The sequence below is a fragment of the Octopus bimaculoides genome, chromosome 1 (assembly GCF_046866305.1).
Source record: "Octopus bimaculoides isolate indiv1 chromosome 1, ASM4686630v1, whole genome shotgun sequence".
NCBI classification, from domain to species: domain Eukaryota; kingdom Metazoa; phylum Mollusca; class Cephalopoda; order Octopoda; family Octopodidae; genus Octopus; species Octopus bimaculoides.
In genome coordinates this window covers 147,495,539-147,523,220 of record NC_142928.1, presented here as the reverse complement: position 1 = coordinate 147,523,220, position 27,682 = coordinate 147,495,539, and the positions used below count along the sequence as shown (strand labels likewise).

The following is a 27,682-nucleotide window of genomic DNA, read 5'->3' as shown; positions in this document are numbered from 1 at the left end:
CTCTACCAACATGGAGGCAACTTGGATCAACTTGACATCCGCATTTTATCCAAGCACCCGAAGGACCCAACACTCAGACAAATACAGGAGTACGTCCTCATAAATGTAACATCCCCAGTACCAAATAGGAAATATACGTAGTAGGTAGTCATACCCCTATACACACATTTTTTTATATAAATATATACAGGTAGAATAGTTAGCAGGCTGTTATGTAGGCGTGTGTGCTTGTGTGTGTGTATGTGCATGTGTGTGTATATATGCGTGTATATATATATATATATATATATATATATATATATATATATATATATATATATATATATATATATATATATATATATATATATATATGCATATATATGTAGGTAAATGGATATAAATGTAAACATAGACATACAGATAGATAGGTACATAGGTAATGTGAACAGACATGCACACATATGGAGACACACATCCATGCATAACAGAGGCACGAACATAGTCACAAAAGCCGACACAGATACACTCAGACATGCACACACGAGGAGACAGAGGTACACACACTCACACATACAAACACAAAATCACGAACACACAAACACATGGATATGCAGAATACATATATACAAAAGCACACACATGCATACATATATGTATGCATGCACATACATACATACATACATACATACATACATACATACATACATACATAATGTGCATGCATGCGCTCACTGACCCACACACATGTGCACACAAAAAAAACAAAAAGAACGTAGCTCAGATAACGGATAGAGTCAACGACTACTGAAAAGGTTGTGAGACGCAACGAAAATTTTAGAAAAATAAATAAGTAAATGAGTGGAAACTGAACTGGTGAGTGTGTTAAATAATAAGGCACTAAAAGAGAATGACTCTCCCCAGACACAACAATATATATGTATGTATGTGTGTATGTATGTATGTATGTTATCAATCAGTTTCATTTCTGTATTTCTTGTCAATAGAGAAAGAGCCGGACTCTAACATAGATTCAAGACTCCTTCATTGGAACTTTTATCAACATCATCTAGGTATTTGTGCATATGTGTGTGTGTGTGTGTGCAGTATTTGGTGTTAGTGTATGCGCAGATTTGTATGTTTGTTTTATGGATGCGTTTTTATGTATATATTTTCATGTCTAGGCGTATGCATATGTATGCATGTATTTATGTATGTATGTATGTCTTTACGTGTGTATACATACATACATACATACATACATACAGACGTACATATATACTGTGGGGGACAAAAGAGTTTGCAGACCTATTTTTTCTCAATTTCTTTATTAATTTTGCTTTATTTTTTAGTTTCACCTCTTCCATCATTTGCTGGTTGCCATTCTGTTTTTTTGTTCATTACTACATTTTACGAAAAAACCCAGAATTTAATAATTGTTAAACATTTTCCTCTTTTCAGGTGAGCCAAAAGTTTATGCAGGTAACATAAATTTATTAATAATGGCTAAAGGAAAGATGTTGACAGATAGCGAGAAGGGTGAAATTGTTAAATTACTTGCTGCAAAGAAGTCTACATTAGAAATTACAAAAATTTTGAAACGAGATCATCGAACTGTGAAACGTTTCGTCATATACGGCAAAGATGGAAGAAAAAAGCACAAAAGTGGCAGACCAAAGGTGACTTCACCACGAGATTTTAGAAAAATCAAGAGGAGTGTGCTAGCAAACCCACACAGCACAAGCAAAGCTATTTTCGACCATGCAGGAGTGTCTGACATCTCTAAAAGGACCCGAAATCGGATTTTGAAACAAATAGCCGACCAGAGAACACCGACAAAATGTCCTCCTTTGAGTGATATCAACTGTCAGAAGCGACTAGCATGGGCCACTAAATATTTGAAAACCAATTTTCAAAATTTCTCTGGACTGACGAGGCTAGAGCAACCCTCGACGGTCCCGACGGTTGGACCAAGGGATGGCTTCTTAAAGGCAATAGCCCACGCTTGCGATTCAGACGTCAACAGGGAGGAGGGGGAGTGATGATTTGGGCTGGGATCATTGAAAGTGAGATTGTTGGTCCTTTTCTTGTCCCTGAAGGTGTCAAAATGAATTCTGTGAACTACTGCGAGTTTTTGGAAGAGAATTTATTGCCCTGGTTGAATTCACAAAATGATGCTGTCAACCAGAATCTCATTATGCAACAAGACAATGCCCCAAGCCATGCTTCTCGGTTCACAAAAGCTTGGCTTTCAGACCAGGGAATCTCTGGTGAACGTCTGATGGACTGGCCACCTCAGAGCCCGGATTTGAATCCGATAGAGAACCTCTGGTCGATTCTGAAGAGGAAGGTTTACGAAAACGGGCATCAATTCAACAGTAAAACAGACATTTGGGAGAGGATCAAGGAGGTATCTTCTGAAATCACACCTCAACAAGTGCATAAATTAACATTCTCTGTTGATAGGAGGCTGGTGAATTTGATTAAGAATGGATGAAAGCGTATAAAGGGTTAAATTGTTTTATAAATTTGTACTGTTATGTTAATTGTTATTTGAGCAATAACTGTTGTTTTCTTGTAATATGTTATCAATATATGGTACTATTATCATAATGACACAATGTTTCAAATTATATTATGTTTAAAAATGTTATTTATTTCGAATAAATGAGTCTTGCAAACTCTTTTGGCCCATATTTCTTCCTGAAATCTTTTTAAAATCCATATTTTCCCCCCAGAATATGATTATTTGGTTTCTGTCTCTAGGAATTTACTTTATATATTTGCATATCGAACAATGAGTAACATAGTTATTATATTGGAAAATATTGAAGCATAAATTTATCAATATATACAATTTGCAAACACTTTTGACCCCCACAGTAGAGAGAGAGAGAAAGAGGGGAGGGGAGGGACAGAAATAAGACACCTGATGACTAACAGAGAAGGATCGGTATAAAGTAATTTGAATGTCACGTTGTAAATCTTTTCAAATTCAAAATATTAGGTTATCGTTGGGTCATTTCCATTCACTGTCATTTCCATTCACGCATTTGAATATTTATATACTATTAATATTCATTAAGGTGGCACCTAATTTATGAATACATAAATATTCATAAGAAAAGTAGTTTCCCTACCTTTATAAATGCTAATATAGAATTAATATTGATTGTAAATTTTGGCACAAGACCAGTAGTTTGGGGGACAGGGGCTAAGTCGATTAATTCGACCTCAATGCTCAACACTATCTCTCTCTCTCTCTCTCTCTCTCTCTCTCTCTCTCTGCGCCCTTTTAAAGCCTGGCCAGGCTCATGGGCCCGGTTTCCCGGTTTCTATGGCGTATGTGTTCCCTCCAGCTGGACGGGACGCCAGTCCATCGCAGTTGCGGCCTTTTTAAAGCCTAGCCAGGCTCATGGGCCCGGTTTCCCGGTTTCAATGGTGTATACTGGGGGACGACAGTCCATTGCTGCGTTACCAGCTGAGTGGACTGGAGCAACGTGAAATGAAGTGTTTTGCTCAAGAACACAACGCGTCGCCCGGGATAGGAATCGAAACCACAATCTTACGATCATGATGCTGACACCCTAACCACTAAGCCACGCGCCTCCACCAGTGCTCAACTGGTACTTATTTTATTCACCTCGAGAGGAGGAAAGGCAAAGTTGACCTCGGTGGAATTTGAACTCAGAACGCAAGTACGAACAAAATGCGGCTAAGCGTGCTAACGATCCCGTCAGCTTGCCACCTTACAATATAACATTAATATTAATGTTACAATCGAATAAAAGACAAAAAATTTCAAATTTATAAGCTTATTATTTTATTTATGAGCTTATAAATTCATTTATGAGCTTATAGATTTATTGATAAGCTTCTGTAATTTTTAGCTCATTCAAGTGAATTAAAACTGCAGTATTAATTGCATCAGAGTATGATATGTTAAAAAGGTTACAACGTTTTTCCCCCACAAAAGATCGAGTTAAGGGTTCCTTGAGATTTGTATGGGAGACAAATAATCAATTCAACAAGCGAGTATATGGCTAAAAGAACTTGAGCAGGACTACTGCCAGCATGACAAGTAAAAACAATATAAAATAGACGGCGAAATACTGGAAGCAGTTCTACAGAAAATGTCAAACAGAAAATCTCCAGACCCAGATCTCATAATAGGTTCCTGGTTGAAGAATTTCACGTTTTATCGGCGAGACCTCATACAGTTGTAAGGAGAAAATATCACGGACACACAAGAACTGCTCCAATAGTTATCAAATGCAACTATTCTCTTCATCCCACCAAAATAGCCACACCATTTTTGCTAAACTACCGCCCGATTGCCTGACAGAACATTATTGACAAATTATACACTGGGTGCCAAAATCAGTTCTTGCAGGATCATTTTACCACCAACAACATTATAATGCCAGAGCATGCTAGAGGAAAGAAAGAGTTATTGGACTGTATACAGCAGCAATTAATTAACAAAATGATCCAGGAAAAAAAAAACAATAAAAAATCGCAAGAACTTAACTGCGGTGTGCCTGAACTACCAGAAACATTTGATAGTATACCACATGGATGGATTATCGAGGCTTTACAGTTAGCCAAAGTTTCACAACCACTAGTGAGTGCTATTGAACGCCAGGCCAAGACTTGGTACATCATTTTGCTCCTGAGGAGTGATAAGGAGCAAATCGAGTTGGACTGCATTCGCTACCAAAAAGGTATCTGTCGGGATGATAGACAGTCGAGATTGCTCTTCGTCTTCTCATTAAACTCTCATACCTGCTCACAAAACACTGACCATAGAAATGGATCAAGAAGTATCTCCTATATTTTCTTTGTTAACGAGCTGAAGCTATAAGGGACAAATTATTGTTGTTGTTGTTGTTGTTGTTGTTGGCACTCCGTCGCTTACGACGTCGAGGATTCCAGTTGATCCGATCAACGGAACAGCCTGTTCGTGAAATTAACGTGCAAGTGGCTGAGCACTCCACAGACACATGTACCCTTAACGTAGTTCTCGGGGATATTCAGCGTGACACAGTGTGACAAGGCTGGCCCTTTGAATTACAGGCACAACAGAAACAGGAAGAAAGAGTGTGAGAAAGCTGTGGTGAAAGAGTACAGCAGGGTTCACCACCATCCCCTGCCGGAACCTCGTGGAGCTTTTAGGTGTTTTCGCTCAATAAACACTCACAACGCCCGGTCTGGGAATCGAAACCGCGATCCTATGACCGCGAGTCCGCTGCCCTAACCACTGGGCCATTGTGTCTCCACAAGGGACAAATAGTAACCATATAAAAAAAAATTTTTTAACTGGACCGCATAGCACAATTTTCTACCGATATTGTAATGAAATTTGTGAGTTCAAACATGCTTATTTGACAATAAGACGTGGAACAATCGTGCCCTCCTCTGAAAACCTTAAAAGTGAACGGCTTGACAATACAACCTTTGTAGTCATGTGACAATTATATGTATCTTGGTCAAGATGAGAATGTCAGACATAATGGACCCATAAATAAGGAGAGGACCCAGAATACTCAGCTGACAAAAAGCATATTGCCCACAAAACCTCTGCAATGCCTGTTTTCACGCCTACGTCTGGTCTTCTGAACTGGTCAGTAGAAGCAATCAATGAGATAGATGTACGGATTTCTACTAAATGGAGATGAAGACATGCTATGCTTCCCACGCAAGGATGGTGGCCGTGTCTCAAGTCTGTACTAATGTTACATGAAGCACGTATTTTGACACTGAAACAACAACTTCAACCAGGAACCTGTTATGAGATCTAGGTCTTGAGATTTTCTGTTTGACATTTTGGGTCAAAAAAGGAATATTGGTGAAACTTAGAAATCAAAACAGCAACCAAGTTAAAACACAACCGGCCAGATATTGCTGTGTGAAACAACGAAAAGATATGTTCTGTTCTGGAAATCAGTTAGCCTCTAGAAACAGATGCGGTTACCATTGATAAAGAGTTTTCCGATCCAATACCCAAGATACAGTTTCAGTTTGAAAACTATTATTATTGGAGCGATCCGTCCGGAGCAAAGTATGGTTAAATTTGGGATCTTGGTGAGTGAGCGCAACTCCTTATATCATACGCTACAAATGATCATGATATCTAGACATTAAAAATCTGCAAGACCTTCCTAATATTTAAAGGATGGTGTTTAAAATATGTTGCTTTCCTTCACCACCTTGCTACCAAGTAAGGGGCCAGTCAAAATTTATTCTAACTTAAAAAGAGAAAGAGAAAATACGTACATACATACATACATACATACATAGGAGCGAGAGAGAGAGAGAGAGAGGAGCAAGAGAGAGGGAGGAGCGAGAGAGAGAGGAGCGAGAGAGAGAAGAGCGAGAGAGAGAGTGAAGCGAATGAGAAAGGAGCAAGAGGGAGGAGCATACATACTAACGTAGGCACGTACGTACATCCATAGACACGTACGTAGGTACGTACGTACTTCCATCCATACGTACGTAGTTACGAACGTACATCCATACATACGTACGCAACTACGTACGTACATTCATACATAATTATGTAGGTACGTACGTACATACATTCGTACTTACGTAGGTACGTAGGTACGTAGGTACCTCCATACAAACGTTCGTAGGTACGTACGTGCATCCATACATTAGGTAGGTACGTACGTACACCCATACATACTTACGTAGGTACGTAGGTACATCCATACAAACGTTCATAGGTACGTACGTACATCCATACACTCTCCCTCTCTCTCTCGCTGTATCTCTGTCCCTCTTTCTCTCTCCCCCCCTCTCTCTCTATCTCTGTCTGTATGTCTGTCTGTCTCTATCTCTCTCTCTCGCTCTCTCTCTCTCTCACTCTTTATCTCTCTCTCACTCTTTATCTCTCTTTCACTCTCTCTCTCTCTCCCGATCTATCTCTATCTCTCTGTCTCTCTCTCGCTCTCACTCTATCTCTCTCTCTCTCTCTCTTTCTCGCTCTATCTCTGTCCCTCTGTCTCTCTCTCTCAACCTCTCTCTATCTCTCGCAATATCCCTGTCTCCCTCTCTCTCTGTTTGTCTGTCTGTCTGTCTTTCTCTCTCTTTCTCTCTTTCGCTCACTCTCTCTCACTCTCACTCTCTCTCTCCCTCTCTCTCTCTCTCTCTCTCTCTCTGACTCTCTCTCTCTATCTCTCTCACTCTCCCTCTCTCTCTCTCTCTCTATCTATCTCTCTCTCTATCTATCTATCTCTCTCTCTCCCTCTGTCTCTCTCTCTATCTATCTATCTATCTCTCTCTCCCTCGCACTATCTCAGTCTCTGTGTGTGTCTCTCTCTCTCACTCACTCGCTCTATATCTGTATCTCTCTCTCGCTCTCTCTCTCACTCTCTCTCTCACTCTCTCTCTCCCTCTCTGTCGAGAGAAAGAGGTGGGTGAGAGAGACAAAGAGACAGAGATAGAGCGAGAGAGAAAGAGAGAGCAAGAGAGAGAGAGAGCGAGACAGAGATAGAGCGAGAGAGAGGAAAAGAGAGAGAGGGAGAGACAGACAGAGAGACAGAGATAGTGCGAGAAAGAGAGAGATGGTGCGAGAGAGAGAGAGATAGTGCGAGACAGAGAGAGAGAGACAGAGATAGAGCTGGAGAAAGAGAGAGAGAGACAAAGATAGTGCGAGAGAGAGGGAGAGAGAGAGAGAAGCGAGAGAGAGAGTAAGTGAGAGAAAGACAGACAGACCAAGAGAGAGAGACACAGACCGAGAGAGACAGAGAGGCAGAGACAGAGGGAGAGATATAGAGAGAGAGACAGAGATAGAACGAGAAAGAGACAGAGATAGAACGAGAAAGAGACAGAGATAGAACGAGAAAGAGACAGAGATAGAACGAGAGAAGAGTGAGAGAGAGAGGAGTGCGAGAGAGAGGGGTGAGAGAGAGAGGAATGAGAGAGACAGGAGTGAGAGAGAGAGGAGTGAGAAAGAGAGAGGAGTGAGAAAGTGAGAGGAGTGAGAGAGAGAGGAATGAGAGAGAGAGGAGTGAGAGAGAGAGGAGTGAGAAAGAGAGAGGAGTGAGAAAGAGAGAGGAATGAGAGAGAGAGGAGTGAGAGAGGGAAGAGTGAGAAAGAGAGAGGCATGGGAGAGAGAGACAGAGATAGAACGAGAGAGAGAGCGAGAGTGAGAGAGAGAGTGAGTGAGAGAGAGAGGTAGAGAGAGGGAGAGAGGCAGAGATAGTGAGAGAGAGAGAGAAAGAGAGAGAGAGAGAAAAAGCGAGAGAGAGAGAGAGAGAGAGAGAAAGCGAGAGAGAGAGAGAAGAAGCGAGAGAGAGAAGAAGCGAGAGAGAGAAGAAGCGAGAGAGAGAAGAAGCGAGAGAGAGACAGACAGAGGAGCAAGAGAGAGAGGAGCGAGAGAGAGAGAGGAACGAGAGAGAGAGGAGAGAAAGATGAGCGAGAGAGATAGAGGAGCGAGAGAGAGAGAGGAGTGAGAGAGAGAGAAGTGAGAGAGAGAGGGGAGTGAGAGAGAGAGAGGAGTCAGAGAGAGAGAGGAGCGAGAGAGAGAGGAGCGAGAGAGAGAGGAGCGAGAGCGAGAGGAGCGAGAGAGAGAGGAGCGAGAGAGAGAGGAATGATAGAGAGGAGTGAGAGAGAGAGGAGTGAGAGAGGAGTGAGAGAGGAGTGAGAGAGAGAGAGGAGTGAGATAAAGAGAGGAGTGAGAGAGAGAGAGGAGTGAGAGAGAGAGGAGAGAAGGAGAAAGGAATAAGAGAGAGAGGAGTGGGAGAGAGAGAGGAGTGGGAGAGAGAGGAGTGTGAGAGAGAGGAGTGAGAGAGAGAGGAATGAGAGAGAGGAGTGAGAGAGAGAAGAGTGAGAGAGAGTGGAGTGAGAGAGAGAAGAGTGAGAGAGAGTGGAGTGAGAGAGAGGGGTGAGAGAGAGAGGAATGAGAGAGACAAGAGTGGGAGAGAGAGAGAGGAGTGGGAGAGAGAGGAATGAGATAGGGAGGAATGAGAGAGAGACGAGTGAGAGAGAGACGAGTGAGAGAGAGACGAGTGAGAGAGAGACGAGTGAGAATGAGAGATGAGTGAGAAAGGAATGAGAGACAGGAGTGAGACAGAGAGGAGTGAGAAAGAGAGAGGAGTGAGAAAGTGAGAGGAGTGAGAGAGAGAGGAATGAGAGAGAGAGAGGAGTGAGAGAGAGAGGAGTGAGAAAGAGAGAGGCGTGGGAGAGAGAGAGGAGTGGGAAAGAGAGGAGTGAGATATAGAGGAGCTGGAGAGAGAGAGGAGTGGGAGAGAAAGAGGAGTGGGAGAGAGAGAGGAGTGAGAGAGAGTGAGAGAGAGGATCGAGGGAGAGAGAGGGAGAGAGAGGAGCGAGAGAGAGAGAGAGGAGCGAGAGAGAGAGAGAGAAAGGAGCGAGAGAGAGAGAGGAGCGAGAGAGAGAGAGTAGTGAGAGAGAGAGAGAGAGAGAGATAGGGAGAGATGTGCCGCCCAGGATGTGCCACCTTCCTAAGTGTGCCATAGGGCTCCCCATATGTGCTGCCCAGGATGTGCCACCCTCGTAAGTGTGCCATAGGGCTCCCCATATGTGCCACCCTCGTAAGTGTGCCATAGGGCTCCCCATATGTGCCGCCCAGGATGTGCCACCCTCGGTGCCACCCTCGTAAGTGTGCCATAGGGCTCTCCATATGTGCCGCCCAGGATGTCCCACCCTCGGTGTCAACCTCGTAAGTGTGCCATAGGGCATATTAATAATGGACGTAGGATTGATTATGGAATGTTTATTATTTTGATATTTTTAATAATATTATAAATTCATTTGGTATTTATTTTTGGTTGATATATACATTCATTTATTGTTATTATTGTTGTATTTTGACCTGGAGATATTTTGGAATAGAATTGATTTTTGACAGTTTTAATCGATTTTAACCGATTTAAATTTCCTTTCTATTGTGCTTTTAATTATTAATTTTTCTATGTGACAGTGAATTTTTATCGATAAGTTCATGAACCTTGGTTCTTTTCCCTAAAACTATGTATTTATATATATTTTATACTGTGAAACAATTTAATTTTAATTTTTGATAAATTGATTTTAATTGAGATTTTACCTGTAATTTTGGATTTTATCCCTAATATATATATATATATATATATATATATATATATATATATATATATATATATATATATATATATATATGTATATGTATATGTATGTATGTATGTATGTATGTATGTATGTATTTTATATATATATATATATATGTGTGTGTGTGTGTGTGTGTGTGTGTGTGTGTGTGTGTGTGTGTGTGTATGTATGTATGTATGTATGTATGTATGTATGAATGTGTGTGTATGTTTGTATTTCTGTGTTTGTCCCCGCAACATCGTTTGACAACCGATAAGGAACCGATAGAATAAGTACTAGGATTACAAAGAATTCGTCCTGCGGTCGATTTGCGTGCTGGGGGCCGATTTCGGACAGAAACAAATAAAAAAAGAAAAGAAAAAATATATACAACTACTTATGGATAAGCATTTCCTCTAATTCTTCGCCGGAGAAAATTACGTTTGAATAGAGAATCGAATAAGAAATCGTGCTTAAGTAGTAAAATTGGATCTATTTCAAAACGGGGGCACCAGTTTTCATTTATGTTTTATGTAATGTTTTTGGTACCGAAAGACTTTCAAGCTTCGTATACTTATCTATTTTGTGTTATAGAACAGAAAAAAATTTTTGTATTCGAATTTATTTCATGTAAAAAATTGTCTTATTTCGATAATTTCTACTAATCACTGACGTCTATTCAGTTGAAAACAGTTAGCGCTGTAACGGTGTATATCGTATTAATCCCCTAACCCTAACCCTAACCCTAACCCTAAAACTAACCCTAACTCTAGAATCCGAACTCTAAAATTGTTACACACATAGATACGCACAGCGTAATTTATTATATAAACAATATATGCGTATAAATTACGATTAAACCGGATGAAATATGTCACAGGGAATAACATTTTTATGACCGCCCAGCAGTAACTCTATTCAGCTGAATAGACGTCAGTGATTGGTTGAAATTGCAGAAATATGACAACTTTAACATGGAATAACTTGCGATGTACGTTTTTTTGTTAAGAAGACTAAGAGTAAAAGATGTTTTATATGACACATTCTACCAGTGTCCCAAGTTTCAAAGTGTTTCGTTAGTGTTTCGTTACGAAAATACTGGTGCCCCCGTTTTGAAATAGATCCGTAAAATTTAATAAACTGCTCGAAACTAACATTCCATTTCGTGTTTACTGTTGGTATTACCATTATTCAAGGCTATTTGAATATTGTAAAACCATAAGAAACTCTTCCAACAAAGAAAAAGAAAAAAATAATGCGCGTAATAGCTATGCAAGGGAAGCTACTCTGTTTGTCTTCTTTATTCTTTTACTTGTTTCAGTCATTTGACTGCGGCCATGCTGGAGCACCGCCTTTAGTCGAATCAAATCGACCCCAGCACTTATTCTTTTGTAAGCTTAGTACTTATTCTATCGGTCTCTTTTTGCCGAACCGCTAGGTTACGGGGACCTAAGCACACCAACATCGGTTGTCAAGCGATGTTGGGGAACAAACACAGATACACAACATATACACACATACATATATATATATATATATATATATATATATATATATATATATATACATATATACGACGGGCTTCTTTCAGTTTCCGTCTACCAAATCCACTCACAAGGCTTTGGTCGGCCCGAGGCTATAGTAGAAGACACTTGCCCAAGGTGCCACGCAGTGGGACTGAACCCGGAACCATGTTGTTCGTAAGCAAGCTACTTACCACACAGCCACTCCTACGTCTATTGGTATTTATAAGACTAGCTTCCCTTAACACAATTTATTAGTATTTATGTTTTATATAAGGAGTAAACGAATATTTAACTGTTCTATATTATCATTTATCTTTTTGTTTCAGTCACTGCACTGAGGCCATGCTGGGGCACCGCTTTGAATGATTTTAGAAGAGATCTATCTCAGTACATATCCTAAAAGTCTGTTATTTAGTCTCTCAGTCACTTTTGCCGAACATTTAAAGTACGATTACGTAAACAAATCAATATCGGATGTCATACAGGTGGAGGTGGGGGTCACAGGTACATGTACACGCGCAAACATACAAACAAACACAAACACACAGACACACGCACACACACACACACAAACACGCATACATATATATACGACAGGCTTCCACACAGTTTCCATCAACCAAATTTACTCATAAGGCATTGGCCGTTCCGGGATTGTAGTGGAAAACATTTTGCTGGTAAGTGCTGTGCAGTGGGACTGAACGAGCTTCTTGTGGATACTGTGCTCAGCTGCACTACAATTATACTTAGGCTTACGGTGGCGAGCTGACTGAAGCGTTACCGCGCCGGGTACGATTTCGAATTCTGCTGAAGTGGATTTTGCCTTTCATCCTTTCAGGATCTATAAAATAATTACCAGGTGAACACTGGGGTCAATGTTATTAACTTATGCCCTCCCACGAAAATTGCTGGCCTTATGCCTGGCACTTCCAAGGGTGGCACTTCTGGGGAGCACCATGGCACAGTTCTGAGGTTGGCAATTCCTGGGTGGCACATCTGGCGAGCCCCATGGCACAATTCCGAGTGTGGCACTTCCGAGGATGGCACTTACTAGGTGGCACTTCTGCGGAACCCTATGGCACAGTTCCGAGTGTTGCACTTCCAAGGGTGGCACATCCGGGGAGTCACATGGCACAGTTCCGAGGGTGGTACTGTGCAATGGGGCTCCCCAGAAGTGCCACTTAGGAAGTGTCACCCTCGGAACTGTGCCATGGAGCTCTCCAGAAGTGCCACCTAGGAAGTGCCGGGGAGCCTCATGGCACAATTCCGAGGTGGCACTTACTAGGTGGCACTTTAACAGGGACTGACCTTCCCTGCACCGATAGCTTCATTAAACGCAAGTACAGCTGACAAGCCATCGAAATTTTCATCAAAAATTTTTATCAAAAATTTTCAGCGAAATTTTCATCACTCCGAGGGTGGCACATCCAAGGGTGGCACTCTCTGGGCGGCACATTTGGGGATCCCTATGGCACACTCCGAGGGTGGAACTTTCTGGGCGGCACATCTGGGGAGCCCTATGGCACACCCCGAGGGTGGCACATCCAAGTGTGGCACTATCTGGGTGGCACATCTTGTTTTATTATTTTACTTCTTATAGATCGTAAATTAAAGCTTAAAATAACACCTGTTGCTATATAATTATTATAGATAAAAAAGAATGTTATTTTATACCTAACCTTTTTTAACGCAAACTGCTATAATATATATATATATATATATATATATATTGAGAATATTACTCTAAAGTTTCAGAACAATTTAATGACAAAATGAATACAATTTATTCATGTAAACAGTAAGAAAATGGGGGGGAAAAACCCCAAAAAGATAAAGAAAAAGCAAGAAATCGGTAAATAAATAAACAAATAAAGAAGCACGCAAACTCAACATCGCACCAAGGTATTGTTATGAGGTACTACTAAAGCAGCGCGGACCCGAACGCGCAGTCGCGCGTCCGCGCTAGCTAGTCTTGAGTGGTCGATCCTAACCCTAACCCTAAACCTAACCCTGTCCCTAACCCTAACCCTATCCCTAACCCGCGTTTGCAAATGAATACGTGTTTAGGGTTAGGAATAGGGTTAGGGTTGGGATCGACCACTCACGACTAGCTAGCGCGGACGCGCGACTGCGCGTTCGGGTCCGCGCTGCTTTAGTAGTACCAAACCATCGTTGAAGATAATGAAAAATTATACACGTTTTTAATAGTAAGTTATCTACGAGGATCTCTGGCAATCACCGACTTCTCTAAGATAACGTAAGAGCAGTGTCAATACCGCGCGTAAATATACACACGAGTATCAAGGACGTAAAAATCTTGCTGCGGGATAGAAGTGTTGTTTATATTTTCTTTTGTTTACAAACAAATTATCACTAAATAAATTGGTTTTAATTCTTACAATAAAATCATGTAGAAACGAAATTAAGACTTGCACTGCTTCGAGACTACTCTTATCAATTATATTATATTTTTATAATGAACCTTTCATTTAGTGATATATTCTACAGAGAGGTACTGGTCACCTTGATAGTGTGCTCAGTAGCAGCCAGTGAACAAGTTGGCAAAACTTCCGCCCCAACCCCCAACCCACCCCCTAAACAAAATTTTTTTTTTTCGACACAGACCCCACTTTTCGGCTACGGGGAATACGAATCTGCAAAAAAAAAAAAAATTGGCAAAGATCGGCATTTTTAAATTACCCCCACCCCCGTTTCCTTCGTTTTTTACTTTTTTTAGAATTTTTTTTTCTTTCAAAATATGCGGAAAAATACGGAGATTATGATCCTGAAAAAAATTTCCAAAAATTTTTGCAAAATTTCTTTTTTAAGAATTTTCTTTTTTTTTTTCTAAATATGCGGGAAAATACGGACATTATGATTCGGGCAAAAATTTCAAAACATTTCTGTAGTTACGGTTAGGGTTAGGGTTTTAGGGTTACGGTTAATGTCTTAGGGTTAGTGTTAGAGTTAGGGTTTTAGGGTTAAGTTTAGTGTTGGGGGAAAAAGTCAGAATTGAAGAATTTGGTGAGGAAGGGGGGAAAATTGGATCTTTATGGTTTGACGGCCAACACTTGTTTTCTTAACAAAACACTTTCAAACTTGGGATACTGGTAGAATGTGTCATATAAAACATATTTTTCTCTTAGCCTTCTTAACAAAAATTACTTCTTAATAAGTTATTTCATGTTAAAGTTGTCGTATTTCTGTAATTTCAACCAATCACTGACGTCTATTCAGCTGAATACAGTTAGTGCTGTTCGGTGTCAAGTGTGTTATTCCCTGTTTAATTATATCATTATTCCCTAGTAAGGGTTTAGGGTTTTAGGGTTAGGGTTCGGGTTTTAGAGTTAGGGTTAGAGTTTTAGGGTTAGGGTTAGGGTTATGGTTATGAGTTATAGGGTTAGGGTTAAGGCTATGGCAAAAATAATCATAACCCTAACCGTAATCCTAAAACTAACCCTAACTCTAAAACCCGAACCCTAACCTTAAAACCCTAAAGCTAAAACCAGTACAAACGCACGAACGATGTCATAAATAACAGTGACAAACGAAATATATACTGCTGAGAGTTGTTGTTAACAACGGATAGTTTTTGTTGACAAACAACGGCACTAATTTTATTCAAGGGAAAAGATCCCCTGACACCGTTGTTTACATTCCACGGCGTAAATGTTTTCACCTCAATAGACGTCAGTGATTGGTTGAAATTACCGAAATACGACAATTTTTTACATGAAATAACTTCGAATACAAAATTTTTTATCTGTTCTATAACACAAAATATACAAGTATTCGAAGTTTGAAAGTGTTTCGGTACCAAAAACACTACATAAAAAAATGTTGGCCGTTAAACCATAAAGATCCGGAAAATTTAACAATGCCGATTTTTGGTAATTTTCCGGAACCTCCATATCCGAAAACGGGAGTTTTCTCGACTAAAGGCGGTGCTCCAGCATGGCCGCAGTCAAATGACTGAAACAAGTAAAAGAATAAATTTGGGAGAAAATGGGGTAGGGGTGAGCGGAAGTCTTTCCTTAACTTTATATGGAATACGCAAAAGTTATATAATAGCCCTTCTCCTCTTATAAAAACTTATTAGGTATTTATTTTAGGAAGTGTCTTGTTCAAGGACGCAAGTATTCCATTCCACTCACAATTTCAAAGTAAAAAAAAAGAAATTTATCGTTATTCTTTAAAGTTAGCTGTTTCCTAGCGAAGGCGAATAAAGTGGAAACTTTGTAAAATTCGCCAATTCATTTCTTTTTCTTTCTGAAAATTTCTTCAGGTTACTGTTTCTAAGGTAGATCATGAGTCTTCAAAATCAGGGGGAAAAAATGATTTCTAAGTTTGAATATTTTCGTCCCTCTCCCCGACCGCCTTTCAAAAACATTCACTTTTCACATTCTTTGAAGGTTTAAAAAATCGGAGATTACATTCTATAGTCATTACGCACACGCACGCACACACGCACACACACACACACACACACACACACACACACACAGATACACATTGCAGTTACTCAAAAATGAGTAAGGATGTGGATTCGCAAATTGATTTAGGTATCTAATTAGTTATTCTCACTTTCGGGCGGCAGCTTTAATACCGCCCCCCCCCCCACACACACACTCCCACACACACACACACACACACACACACACACACACACACCACACACACAGTTACACATTGCAGTTACTCAAAAATGAGTATGGATGTGGATTCGCAAATTGATTTAGGTATCTAATTAGTTATTCTCACTTTCGGGCGGCAGCTGCAACACACACACACACACACACACACACACACACACACACACACACACACACACACACATATATATATATAACGGGTAACGCTAAGTAAGTGCTATGGATAGAACCTGGTTAAACTCTCGATAATGATACGAGTGAGGAGTCTAATGTGGGTCAAGTATTAGCATGCATATATATGTAAAAATTAACACTTCCTTCTCCAAGCCTAGATTCGAAACCGAATCTAAGAATTCTCGGTCGTCCAAACCACCTCAATCAACAGGCGCAAAAAACAGGTTTTCTTTGTCCTGTCAAAAAGTGATTGACGATCTCCCTTTAACCTTCGACCTCATAGATGTCAGGCGAAGTTCAACTGGACAGCAACTGACCTATTTAGGTACAAACTCTGCTGCAGTATGTCTGTCCTTCTAGCTGCCACGATTCTTATAAATAGAGTGGTAAACAAGACACCAGGACAGACACAGACAGACGGAGACTGTGATGCTCGCAGACTGAACCAGTGCTCTGCTACTACCAAGACAGAGATCTTTTGCCGGGCCAAGCAAGATGAAAGAACGAACACACAAACACACACACGAACATATTTAGTCTTAGGGTACATCAACTCCAGATGTATCCTGGTTCCATCATTTTTCTAGCAACTCGAAGCAAGTTGCCAAAATTGAATGTAGTGGCAAATATTATTTATTAACACCAGCAAATTAAAAAAATGTTATAGTTGAACCAGTTATCATTTTGTCATTTCACAGGCAAACACATGCCTATCGCACCGACACTAAACAAAAACATACCACATTTTGGTGACTCCACTACATATATATATATTAGACAGAATGAGATAACAAATCCAAGGCCATGAGGAGTTTTCAGAACGTTTATAATGAAATAGTCTTACAGCTGTTTCTGGGATGTTATGGATATCCTTTAATCAGAGACGATGTGAGAAAATATTTGAGTTCGAATTATTGTGGGAAAGGAGGAGATAGGGAATATAGAGGGAATATAAGAGAATGAAAGTAGAAACAAGATATATAAAGATATTGTAGTTGCAGGAAAATGGTGTATAGAAGTGGTAAATCAGATTTCTGTACATAACGAGCAACACCGATTCCACTTCTCCATACTTTGAAATGACTAAACATGAACTGCTATTGAAACTTACCATGTACAGGAATTTTTTTTTTACCACTTCTATATACCATTTTCCTAGAATAATGGAACTGCAACTACAATGTCTTTATATATCTTATTTCTACTTTCATTCCCTTATTTCTCTTATATTTCCATATTTCCTCCTTTTCCACAATAGTTGGAACTCAATATTTTCTCACACCATCTCTGATGAAGAGATATCCATAACATCCCAGAAGCAGCTGTAAGATTATTTCATTATAAATGTCCTGAAAACTTATTTGTTATTTCATTCTGCCTTATATATATGTATATATATATATATATATATATATATATATATATATATATATATATATATATATATATATATATATATATATATATATATATATATATATATATATATATATATATATATATGTATGTATGTATGTATATTCTTGCCTTTAGGCTTTCACTTCATACACTCCAGCTCAATTTGATTCGTTCTCAGCCGAAAGACGTCTGATGTTATTTCTTGTCGTTTGTATTCGTAATTGTGTACCACGTTCTCCGTGTTTTGTTTGTTTGCTTGTTTTTGTCATTGTTGCTGTACACATTCGCTAGCTTTCTTACAAAGGGCTCTAATGCTCTTAGCTTAGACTTTTTGGGGAGCAACCAGATCGAACCATCTCAAGTGTAACTGCCCGAAATGGTCGTGATTTCTGGGACTTGACTGATGAAAGAAAGCCACGAATGACCCGTCTTGTTTTGCCTGTCCTTCTAATTCTTGTTTCTCTTGTCTGCCTTTGTAACGTCTATCTGTCCGAATGCTTTAATGCATTCAATTGCGTTTTTGTTCCGTATATATATATATATATATATATATATATATATATATATATATATATATACATACACAAATCTTTGAAAACATTATTAACCAATTCCAAACTACATACACCACTTCCACCCCCATCAGTTAAAAAATGTGCACGCCCTAATTGTGGCACCTGCCCTTACCTACTTGAAGGCTCTGAATTTACCTTCAAACGAGGAACAAAGTTTAAAATTAAAACCAATTTCTCTTGTTCCTCGAGTAACCTCATTTATGTCCTTACTTGCGCAGGTTGCCAAAACTTCTATATCGGACAGACGAGCCTTCCATTACGTAGAAGAGTAGCTGTCCATAAGGAACAAATAAACCTCCCTCAATACCGCCAAATTCCACTCAGTGGCCACATAGACTCTTGCGCCAGAAACAAAATCCCTAAATTCATTATATTCCCTTTCTATCAATGTAAAGACAGAATCTCCACACAAGAAAGAATCAACAAGGAGAATCTTTTCATAGAGAAATTCCAACCATTTCTTAACACACACACCCCTCAGTGACCTTATTTCTCTATGAACAGACACAAACTTCCTGTTTTGAAAAAAAGAGTTCATAACTCTAACTAAAAACACTTGTCTCCCCTTACACACACTTCCTGTTTCGACACCACATTTCCTGCTTAACACAAACTTTTAACCCTTTTTTTTAAACCTAACAAAACTCAACTCTCATGCATCCTTATTTTTCCTACCAATTTATACATGAACTACTATTGAACTACAAAAGCTCAAAGACAATATAATGTATGGGTATATTTATTTTTTTTATATATTATTGTTTTATATATTATTTTCTTCATTTTGTACTTTTTTGTACTTCTTTGTAAAAAAACATTTTCATTCTCCTTCTTGATAATTTGCTTCATCGCAATGAAAACCGGTTAGAAAAAATCTTAATTAAATTATGCTCCCAGTTCAGCATTCTGGCTTTTTTACATTTTCCTATATATATATATATATATATATATATATATATGTGTGTGTGTGTGTGTGTGTGTGTGTGTGTGTGTGTGCAGGCTTGGCTGGGTGGAGGTGCTTGTCTCCCCCTCGTAAGCATAAGGACACAGGAAATGTGTCAAGGCCGACAGAAAGTGGTGCAGCTTCCTAGGGCTAAATAGCAGTAGTATGATTCCCTTATTGGGACTGTCACGTTACGTTGACAGCATACAAGTACTTTATCGTATCACGTATGTATATGTGTATATTTATACATATATATATGTATATATATATGTATATGTATATATATGGGATATATATATACATATATGTATATACATATGTATATATATATATATATGTACATTTATACATATATGTATGTATGTGTATATCTCTCTCTCTCTCTCTCTCTCTCTCTATATATATATATATATATATATATAGTTTCAAAAAAAACACACAAAAAACAATAACAAAAAAACAAGAAAGTGAGGACGTGATACGGATAGTGTTATTGGACGCTCGGGAAAGGAAGGAGAGAGAGTATGACGTTTCGGGCGGAGCGCTTCGTCGGAAAGACAGAAAGTTTGGAGAATGGAAAAACGGAGGAAGAGGAAAATGGCACCGATGCCCACGAGGTTACATTGTGAAAGGACCGGAAGAGGAGGTGGTGGGGGAAAAGTTCTTTCTAAGACAGGAGAGTAAAAAAGGGAGGTGAATATCTGTGCGTGCGCGAGAGTCTGCGAGTGTGTGTGTGATAACAGAACGTGTGTGTGCGTATGTATCTGTGTGTGTGTGCATGGTTTGGTGGTTTATCTGTTAGTGTGTATGTGTGTTTGTGTGTGTGAGACGTAGTGGAAGGAATTAGTAGCAGGAATAGTTAGTGGGTGCTTATGGACAATGGTTAGGGGAGGGTCAGCAGGCAGTTTTTGAGTATGTGTGTGTTCGTGTGTGTGTTTGTAGGTGTTGGGTACGTGGGCGTGTGTGTGTGTATTTTGTACGTGCGCGTGTGTGTATGTGTATGTTTTTGTGCGTGCGTGTGTGTTTGTGTGTATGTGTATGTTGTGTATATGGACGTTGCTGTGTACGTGTGTGTGCGTGTGTTGTTTATGCCCATGTGTGTGTGATTGTATGCGTGTCTATGTGAGTGTGTTGTGTTGGTGAGAAGTATGTGTGCGTGTGTATGTGTATGTGGGTGTGTGTATGTGTGTGGATGTGCGTGTGTGTGTGAGATTGTGATGTGTGTGGGGTTGTGAGTGTTAAGTACGGGTGCGTGTGTGTGTATGCGCGTGTGTGTTTATGTGTGTTTGTATGTGTGTGTCCGTGTGCGTGTGTGTGCACGTGTGTGTATATTTTTTGTGCATGCGTGTCTGTGTATATTGTGTATGTTTTAGTGCGTGCGTGTGTGTTGTGTATGTGAGTGAGTATTGTGTATGTGAGATGTGTGTGTGCGTGTGTGCATGTGTGTGTATGTGTATGTGTGTACGTGTATGTGTGTGTTTGTGTATGAGAGATGTGTATGCGTGTGTGTATGTGTATGTGTGTGTTTATGTGTGTGTGCGTGCGTATGTCTGTTAGAGCGTAAGGATGTGTGCCAGGTATGTGTGTTATTTTGTGTGTACACTCCTGTGTGTGTGTGTGCATGTGTATGCGGCTGTGTATGTACGTGTATGTAGGCGTGCGCGTATATATGGGTGTGTGTGTGTGTGTAGGGCTGTGTAAGGTGTGTGTCTCTACCACTGTGCGTGTGTGTGTGTGTATATATGTGCGTTCGTCTATATGTGTGTGTGAGGGCGCGCATGTATGTTTGTCATGTGTGTGGGCGGTATATATGTAAGGTGTGTGGGAGGTGTGTGTGTTAGGTGTATGGGAGGTATGTGAGGTATGTGTGAATGGGGGTATGTATGGGTTGTCAGGTGTGTGGGAGGTATGTGTGAATGGGGGTATGTATGGGTTGTTAGGTGTGTGGGAGGTATGTGTGAATGGGGGTATATATGGGTTATGTGTGCAAGGGTGTGTATGCTTGGGTGTGTGTGTGTGTGTGTATGTTTGCGTGATTGTTAGCGTGTGTGTGTATGCGCAAGTGTGCGTGTGTATGTGCGTTTGTATAAGTGTGTGGGCGAGTCTGAGCGTGTAAGTGCATGCATATGTGTTGTGTGTGTGTGGTGTGTTGGTGAGTAGGTGTGCTTACATGTGTGTGTATGGGTGCGTGTATTTTTTGTGTGGGTATGTGTGCGTGTAGGAAGGGATGAAATAAATTGCGGAAAATTGTAGTGATTGTAATAAAAAAGTGAATAATGGATAAAATGTAAAGTTGATGGGGGGGGGGTTAAAAAAAATATATATATATATATATATATATATATATATATATATATATATATATATATATATAAATAATAAATAAAGAAAAATGTTGCATTGTCGTAAAGGGGAGAGTCATAAGGAGGGGGCTGTGTTGAGTCCGAAGGGGAAAGATGATCTAAGGTTAAAAATATAGCGCTGTTCCAAGTGGAGTCGCGAGGGAGTGGACCCATGGTGCACGGCGAGGCCAAAAACGGAGATGTTAGACGGGGAGTGGAAATGTCGGGCGACGGGGGAGTCCGAACCTAGCCGAACGTCCCTTAGGTGTTCGGTGAAACGGTCTGCCCCACGTAGAGTTGGTTGCATACGTTGCATTTGATGCAGTAAATTAGGTTGGAGGAGGTGCAGGTGAAACTGTGTGGAATGTGAAGAGTGTGTAGGTTCGACCCTGTGACAGAGGTAGTGTTGGTGATGAAGGGGCAGGTGTGACAGCGGGATCTGGGGCACGGGAAGGAGCCGGGTGGGGGTGGGGAGGAAGAGGAGAAGGTACTACGGACCAGTAGATCGCGTAGGTTGCGGGCGCGTTTGAAAGAGGATAGGGGTGGGTTAGGGAAAATGGGGTGGGTGGTGGGATCGAGCTGGAGGCTCCGACGAAGGGGTAGGGTGGCAGGGTGGAAACGGAGTGGGAAGGGGGTACGGTTAGGGGATTGGTGTGGGGGAGGAGAGACGGTGATGCGTTCGATTCGACGAGCGCGGGCGAGGGCGGATTGGACAAGGTGGGAGGAGTATCCTCGATGCATGAACAGACGAGCAAGATACTGGGACTGGGTCGCGAAATCCTGGTCCAGGCTGCACAAACGTTGGAGGCGGAGGAACTGGGAGTAGGGGATGGCCCGTTTGGTGTGGAATGGATGGGAGGAGGAGAACTTGAGGTAGAGGTGGGAGTCAGTGGGTTTGAAGAAGGCGGAGATCGTTAGAGAGTTGGAGGGGGGGTGATGGAAAGAGAGATGTCGAGGAAGTTAACAGAGGTGTCAGAGATGGTAGAAGTAAAGTCAGGAGCAGGGTGGAAGTTAGAGAGGAAGGAGATGAAAAGGCAGAGCTGTTCGCGGGAGAGGGAGGTGGCTCCTATACAGTCATCTATGTAGCGACCGTATAGTTCTGGGGTCGGACCGGAGAATTGGGAGAATACTTGGGCTTCAGTATAACCATTCTCGTTCCCATCGCGACCCCAGAGAAATGTTGGTACGTATCTCCGCCGAACGTGAAGCAGTTGAGGGTGAGGACGAGTTCTGCCAGACGAAGCAGGGTAGGGGTGCTGGGTGTGGGGTCAGGGCGGCGGTCAAGGAAGTATTGGAGGGCTGAGAGACCATCGTTGTGTGGAATCACGGTGTATAGGGATTTGATGTCCAGGGTGAAGAGGAGGTGTGAGGGGCCGGGAGGGAAAGAAAAGGAATTGAAGAGGCGAAGGGCGTGGTTAGTGTCGTGTATGTGGGATGGGAGGGCAGCAACTAACGGGGATAGGATATTGTCGAGGTATCTTGAAATGAGTTCGGTGGGGCAATTGCAAGCAAAGACAATGGGGCGGCCAGGGTTGTTAGGTTTGTGGATCTTGGGAAGGAAGTAGATGGAGGAGGTGCGGGGTGTGCGGACGATGAGGTTGGTGGCGGTGGCGGGAAGAGCAGAGGAGGAGATGAGGTCATGGATTGTGGAGGACACAAGCCGTTGGTTGGAGGGGGTGGGCTCGGAGGGGAGGAGGCGGTAGAAGAGGGGATTGTGAAGCTGGCTGAGCGATTCCTTACTCAGAAACCTTCCATATCAGACATCCCATGAGATCTGTGAAAAGAATGAAGTCCAGGCAGTTAACAGCGTAGCTCTTGCATTAAGAGTGTCTTTATTGTCACATATTGTTCTCACTAAAAACGCTAATGCTTTTGTAATATAACCGGGTTTAACACCCGCATCAAATATTTGTAAAGCATCAAGTTTAACGTCCAATGTAATGTCTATATGATTTCTTTGTGGCCTGTGTGTTTTCTGTACTCTGTTTATCATTTTGTCCACGTTTTTTTGCAACGTCCTGTACCCAGATATGCATCTATATACATGTAGATGTAGGTATGTACATACATATACGTAAATATACATATACTCATATATCATTTGTATTATATATATATATATATATATATATATATATATATATATATATATATATATACATATATATATATATATATATATATATATATATATACATATATATATATATATATATATATATATATATATATATATATATATATATATATATATATATATATATATATATATATATACATATATATATATATATATATAAGTATCAGTTCCCTCCCGTGCTTTCGAATACATTCAGTATAAAGCTGATACCATTGGTTTCTTTTGGCTGCAGTTTTCTCTAAATTTGACGATGTGATATTGTCCTCTCTCATGTTGGTTATGAATGCTCTGCACCATATAATTTCCGTTGTTTTTTGGGGTGTCTTCTGGTGGTGTCCATTTGAAAGCTGTTTTAGAACAGTGTCGTTCTGGCTGACAGGGCACGTGACCTGCTAGTTTTAATCTTTGTTCTTTGGTAATTTTGCGAGGTGGCCTTATGTTGTCTCTCTTTAGAATGTCTTCATTTATTATGTGGTCTAGCCGATATGTTCTCAGAAATCTTCTCAAGCTTCTTTGGTGGAATACAGTTAGGTTTCTGTTGATTTTCACGGTGCTGTTCCATGTTTTACAGGCATAATGAATGGTTGCAGAATCTATGCTATTATAGAGTCGCACACGTGTCTGTGACGGACAGTGTTGGGGGACTAGATAGTGCACAGTCTCTGGTTTTGCCAATTTCATGGTTGGTGTCAGATCCAATATCGTCATTATTGTTACTGATGATGCCATGCTACCCATATATATATATATATATATATATATATATATATATATATATATATATATATATATATATATATATATATATATATATATATATATATATATAGCCGCCATGACTGATAGCTAAATCCACAAGTTTTTATTTTTATTTTCTCTCTGTTCATTTTCTTTTATTCCTTTCTGTTGAAGAGTGTAGGCTCGAAACGTTAGACTTTCTCACTTTCCCGAGCGTCAGACTTATACACCTGCTTGTTGTTCATCTATCTACCTTCGCCTTATATATATTATGTATGTATGTGTTTACGTATGTATGTATATATACATAGAGAGAGGTGAAGGGGAGAGACAGAGAAACAAGACACCTGATGACTGCCAGAGAAAGATCGATATAAAATAATTAAAATGCCACGTTGTAAATCCTTCCAAATTCAAATTGTTAGCCTATTGTCCTATTATCTAATGTCGTATCCATTCACGAACATGAATACCATTATATCAATATTCCTTCAGGTGTCGCCTCATTTATGAATATATAATATTCATGATATTCTCGACTTATATGAATGCTAATATCGATTAATATTGATTTCACATTCCGGCAATGTGGGGGGTAGGGGCTAAGTCGATTAATTCGACTCTAGTGCTCAATTGGTAATTATTTTATCCACCTCGAAAGGATGAAAGACAAAGTCAACCTCAGCGGAACTTGAACTCAGAACGTAAGCACGGACGAAATGCCGCTAAGTATTTTGCCCGGTGTGCTAACCATCCTGTCAGCTTACCCTCCTTACAACATAGAATGAATATAGAATGAATATAGAATGCTGAAATCGAATAAAAGATATAATTCTTATTTATAAGCTTATAATTCTATTTATGAGTTAATAAATTCATTTATGAGCTTATAAATTTATTTATAAGCTTCCGTAATTTTTAGCTCATTAAAAATAATTGGGTCAACGCATATATAATGCGGTTTTTTTCACTTGCATGAACTAAAAGTCGAAGGGGCACGGGATAAACTGCTTGCTATAAAAGCAGGTCGTAATTTTACATTTTTCTTTATTCTTAGTGCAAGTCGTATTTTTTGAACGTGTATTGAGTTGTATTGAAGTGTTGATTTTTGTGCTGCTTTGCAGCGGTTTACCGGTTGTGTTTTCTCTCTGTTTCAAGAGAGATAGCAATGGCTAATGAAAAAAATGCTCTATTCGGACATTAGCGGGTTGGAATTGTCCACTTCAGCAGCAGTAAACAGAATGGACAGATGTTTTGGAAACAAACAAAGAACTTCGTTGAGGTAACAGATTTAAAAAGGAATGAAATAGAATTGTCTAAAATGGAAGAACATCAAAAAATGGCGCATAAAGTGGTGACGTAAAGTTGTCGCCTCCAGAAAGGTATGGAAGACATGATGAAGAGTACCATTGTGTGCAAAGTTTATTCAGTGGAACAGAAAAAGGTAGATCAAGTAGAAGCCGAAACAATTGAGAAGGCGTTGTGCGCGGTATCTAAGGATATGGTGTTTTTAGCAAGAGGAAGCAAATATGGGACGGTGGTAGTCCAGTTTAAGACGGAGGAAGTAACAAGGAGGCTGGCTGTAAACACAGTGAAGTCGAATAAAGTAGTCCTTCTACCCATGTATCTTGGAAGGAGGACATCCAAGATCAGGGTAGAGGGAATCCCGCCAGACATAGATGTGACTTGGGTTGCAGCATCTGTCCTCCTTGGAAGTGAGGAGAAAGTGGCCGTCCTCCAAACCACGGAAACGGAGGAGGTGATGTGGAAAGGAAAAACATCAGAACTTATTGTTCAAGCTGAAGTAGAATCCTTGGAAGATTTGGCGGAGACGGTGACTGTAGGAGACATAATCTTGAGAGTGTGGGTGGAGAGCAGAATCCCTCGCTGCTTTAAATGTGGTCAAAAGGGTCACATTAGAGCACAGTACCCTCTGCAGAATCATAGTCTGGAAAAAGTGGATAAAAGTGGATAGGAGTTTGGTTTGGTCTGGACCTCTAAATAGAGAAGAACTGGGCCGAGGTATCGAGCAGGGTAACCTACATAGTCAAGACCTGGTCTTGGCGGTGGCTATCCCTAAAAGGAAGAGTGGAGGTGGCCAATATGTTCATCGCATCGGTCATCACCTACCGCTTAACCGTCGTTCCTTGCCCTTATTCGTGGTTAATCAAGCTGGAAAGACAGTTGTTCCACTTCTTGTGGAGGGGGCTCGAAACCGCTTGCGAAACGCTCTGTTTGCTGCCAACAACCGTTAAAAGGTGAATTAGGGATGTCTTGGCTATTGATGTGCAGACATGCGCTGAGGTTGAGGCATCTGTAGCTCCACCTGGATGGTGAACATGTGTGTTCTCTTCTTGCGAAACAGACGCTTCCGAAGTTCACTAGTTTGGGTCAATGGTTCATGGAGCATCGTAAAGCTCTCCTGCTATTCCGCCGTTCGGGCAATGCCTGTGGTAGTGGTTCAACCGCATCTTTCTATTGAGGGTTGGTAGAGGTGGAATGTGACGATACCTTAGAAGAAACCCTAGGTCTCGACGATAACTAGCTGGTCAGTCTGTTCCAACGTACATTCAGGCCGAAGACCCTGGATAATTTTCAGAAGTCTCTGGCATGGCAATGTTACCGAGGAGCCTTACCTGTTCGAGACAAGCTCACAAGGCATGGTGGCTATGGCCCATCGACCTGTCCAAGATGTGGGCAGGATAGGGAAACCGTCCTGCATGCTATTGCTCAGTGTTCGGAGGTGTCAGACGTGTGGCGTTGTGCGGAACAACTGTTGTCAAGTACACGAAGAGTACGGCTATCGACTGAGTCTATAGTAAAAATTGACACACCGGATTTCCTATTGAAAGAAGGTAAGATTAGTTTTCTCGTCGTAGTAGCAATTGCGAGAGAAGTGATTTAGAAGACGAGATTGAAAGGTTTAAAGTCAGGCATCTTCATCTCTGGCTCTACATTGGTGAATTACTTCACCTTTCACCTTAAAAGGAAAATAGGGCTAGAGAGAAAATGCCCGACAGTGAAAATGTTCGAAAATCGATGTAAGAATGTTGCACGAATGTTGCATATGAATGTAACCTCATGAATGCGACACAGGACTATCCCAGGCATCAGTGGTGA

General features: G+C 40.6%; 1 protein-coding gene across 1 annotated transcript; it reads left to right on the top strand.

The window, feature by feature from the left end:
* Positions 1 to 4,399: 4,399 nt before the first annotated feature.
* On the top strand, positions 4,400 to 4,843 carry LOC149137788 (uncharacterized). Its single transcript, XM_089353336.1, has one exon. The coding sequence runs from the start codon at positions 4,400 to 4,402 to the stop codon at positions 4,841 to 4,843; it is 444 nt and encodes a 147-aa protein (XP_089209462.1).
* The last annotated feature ends 22,839 nt before the right edge of the window (positions 4,844 to 27,682 follow it).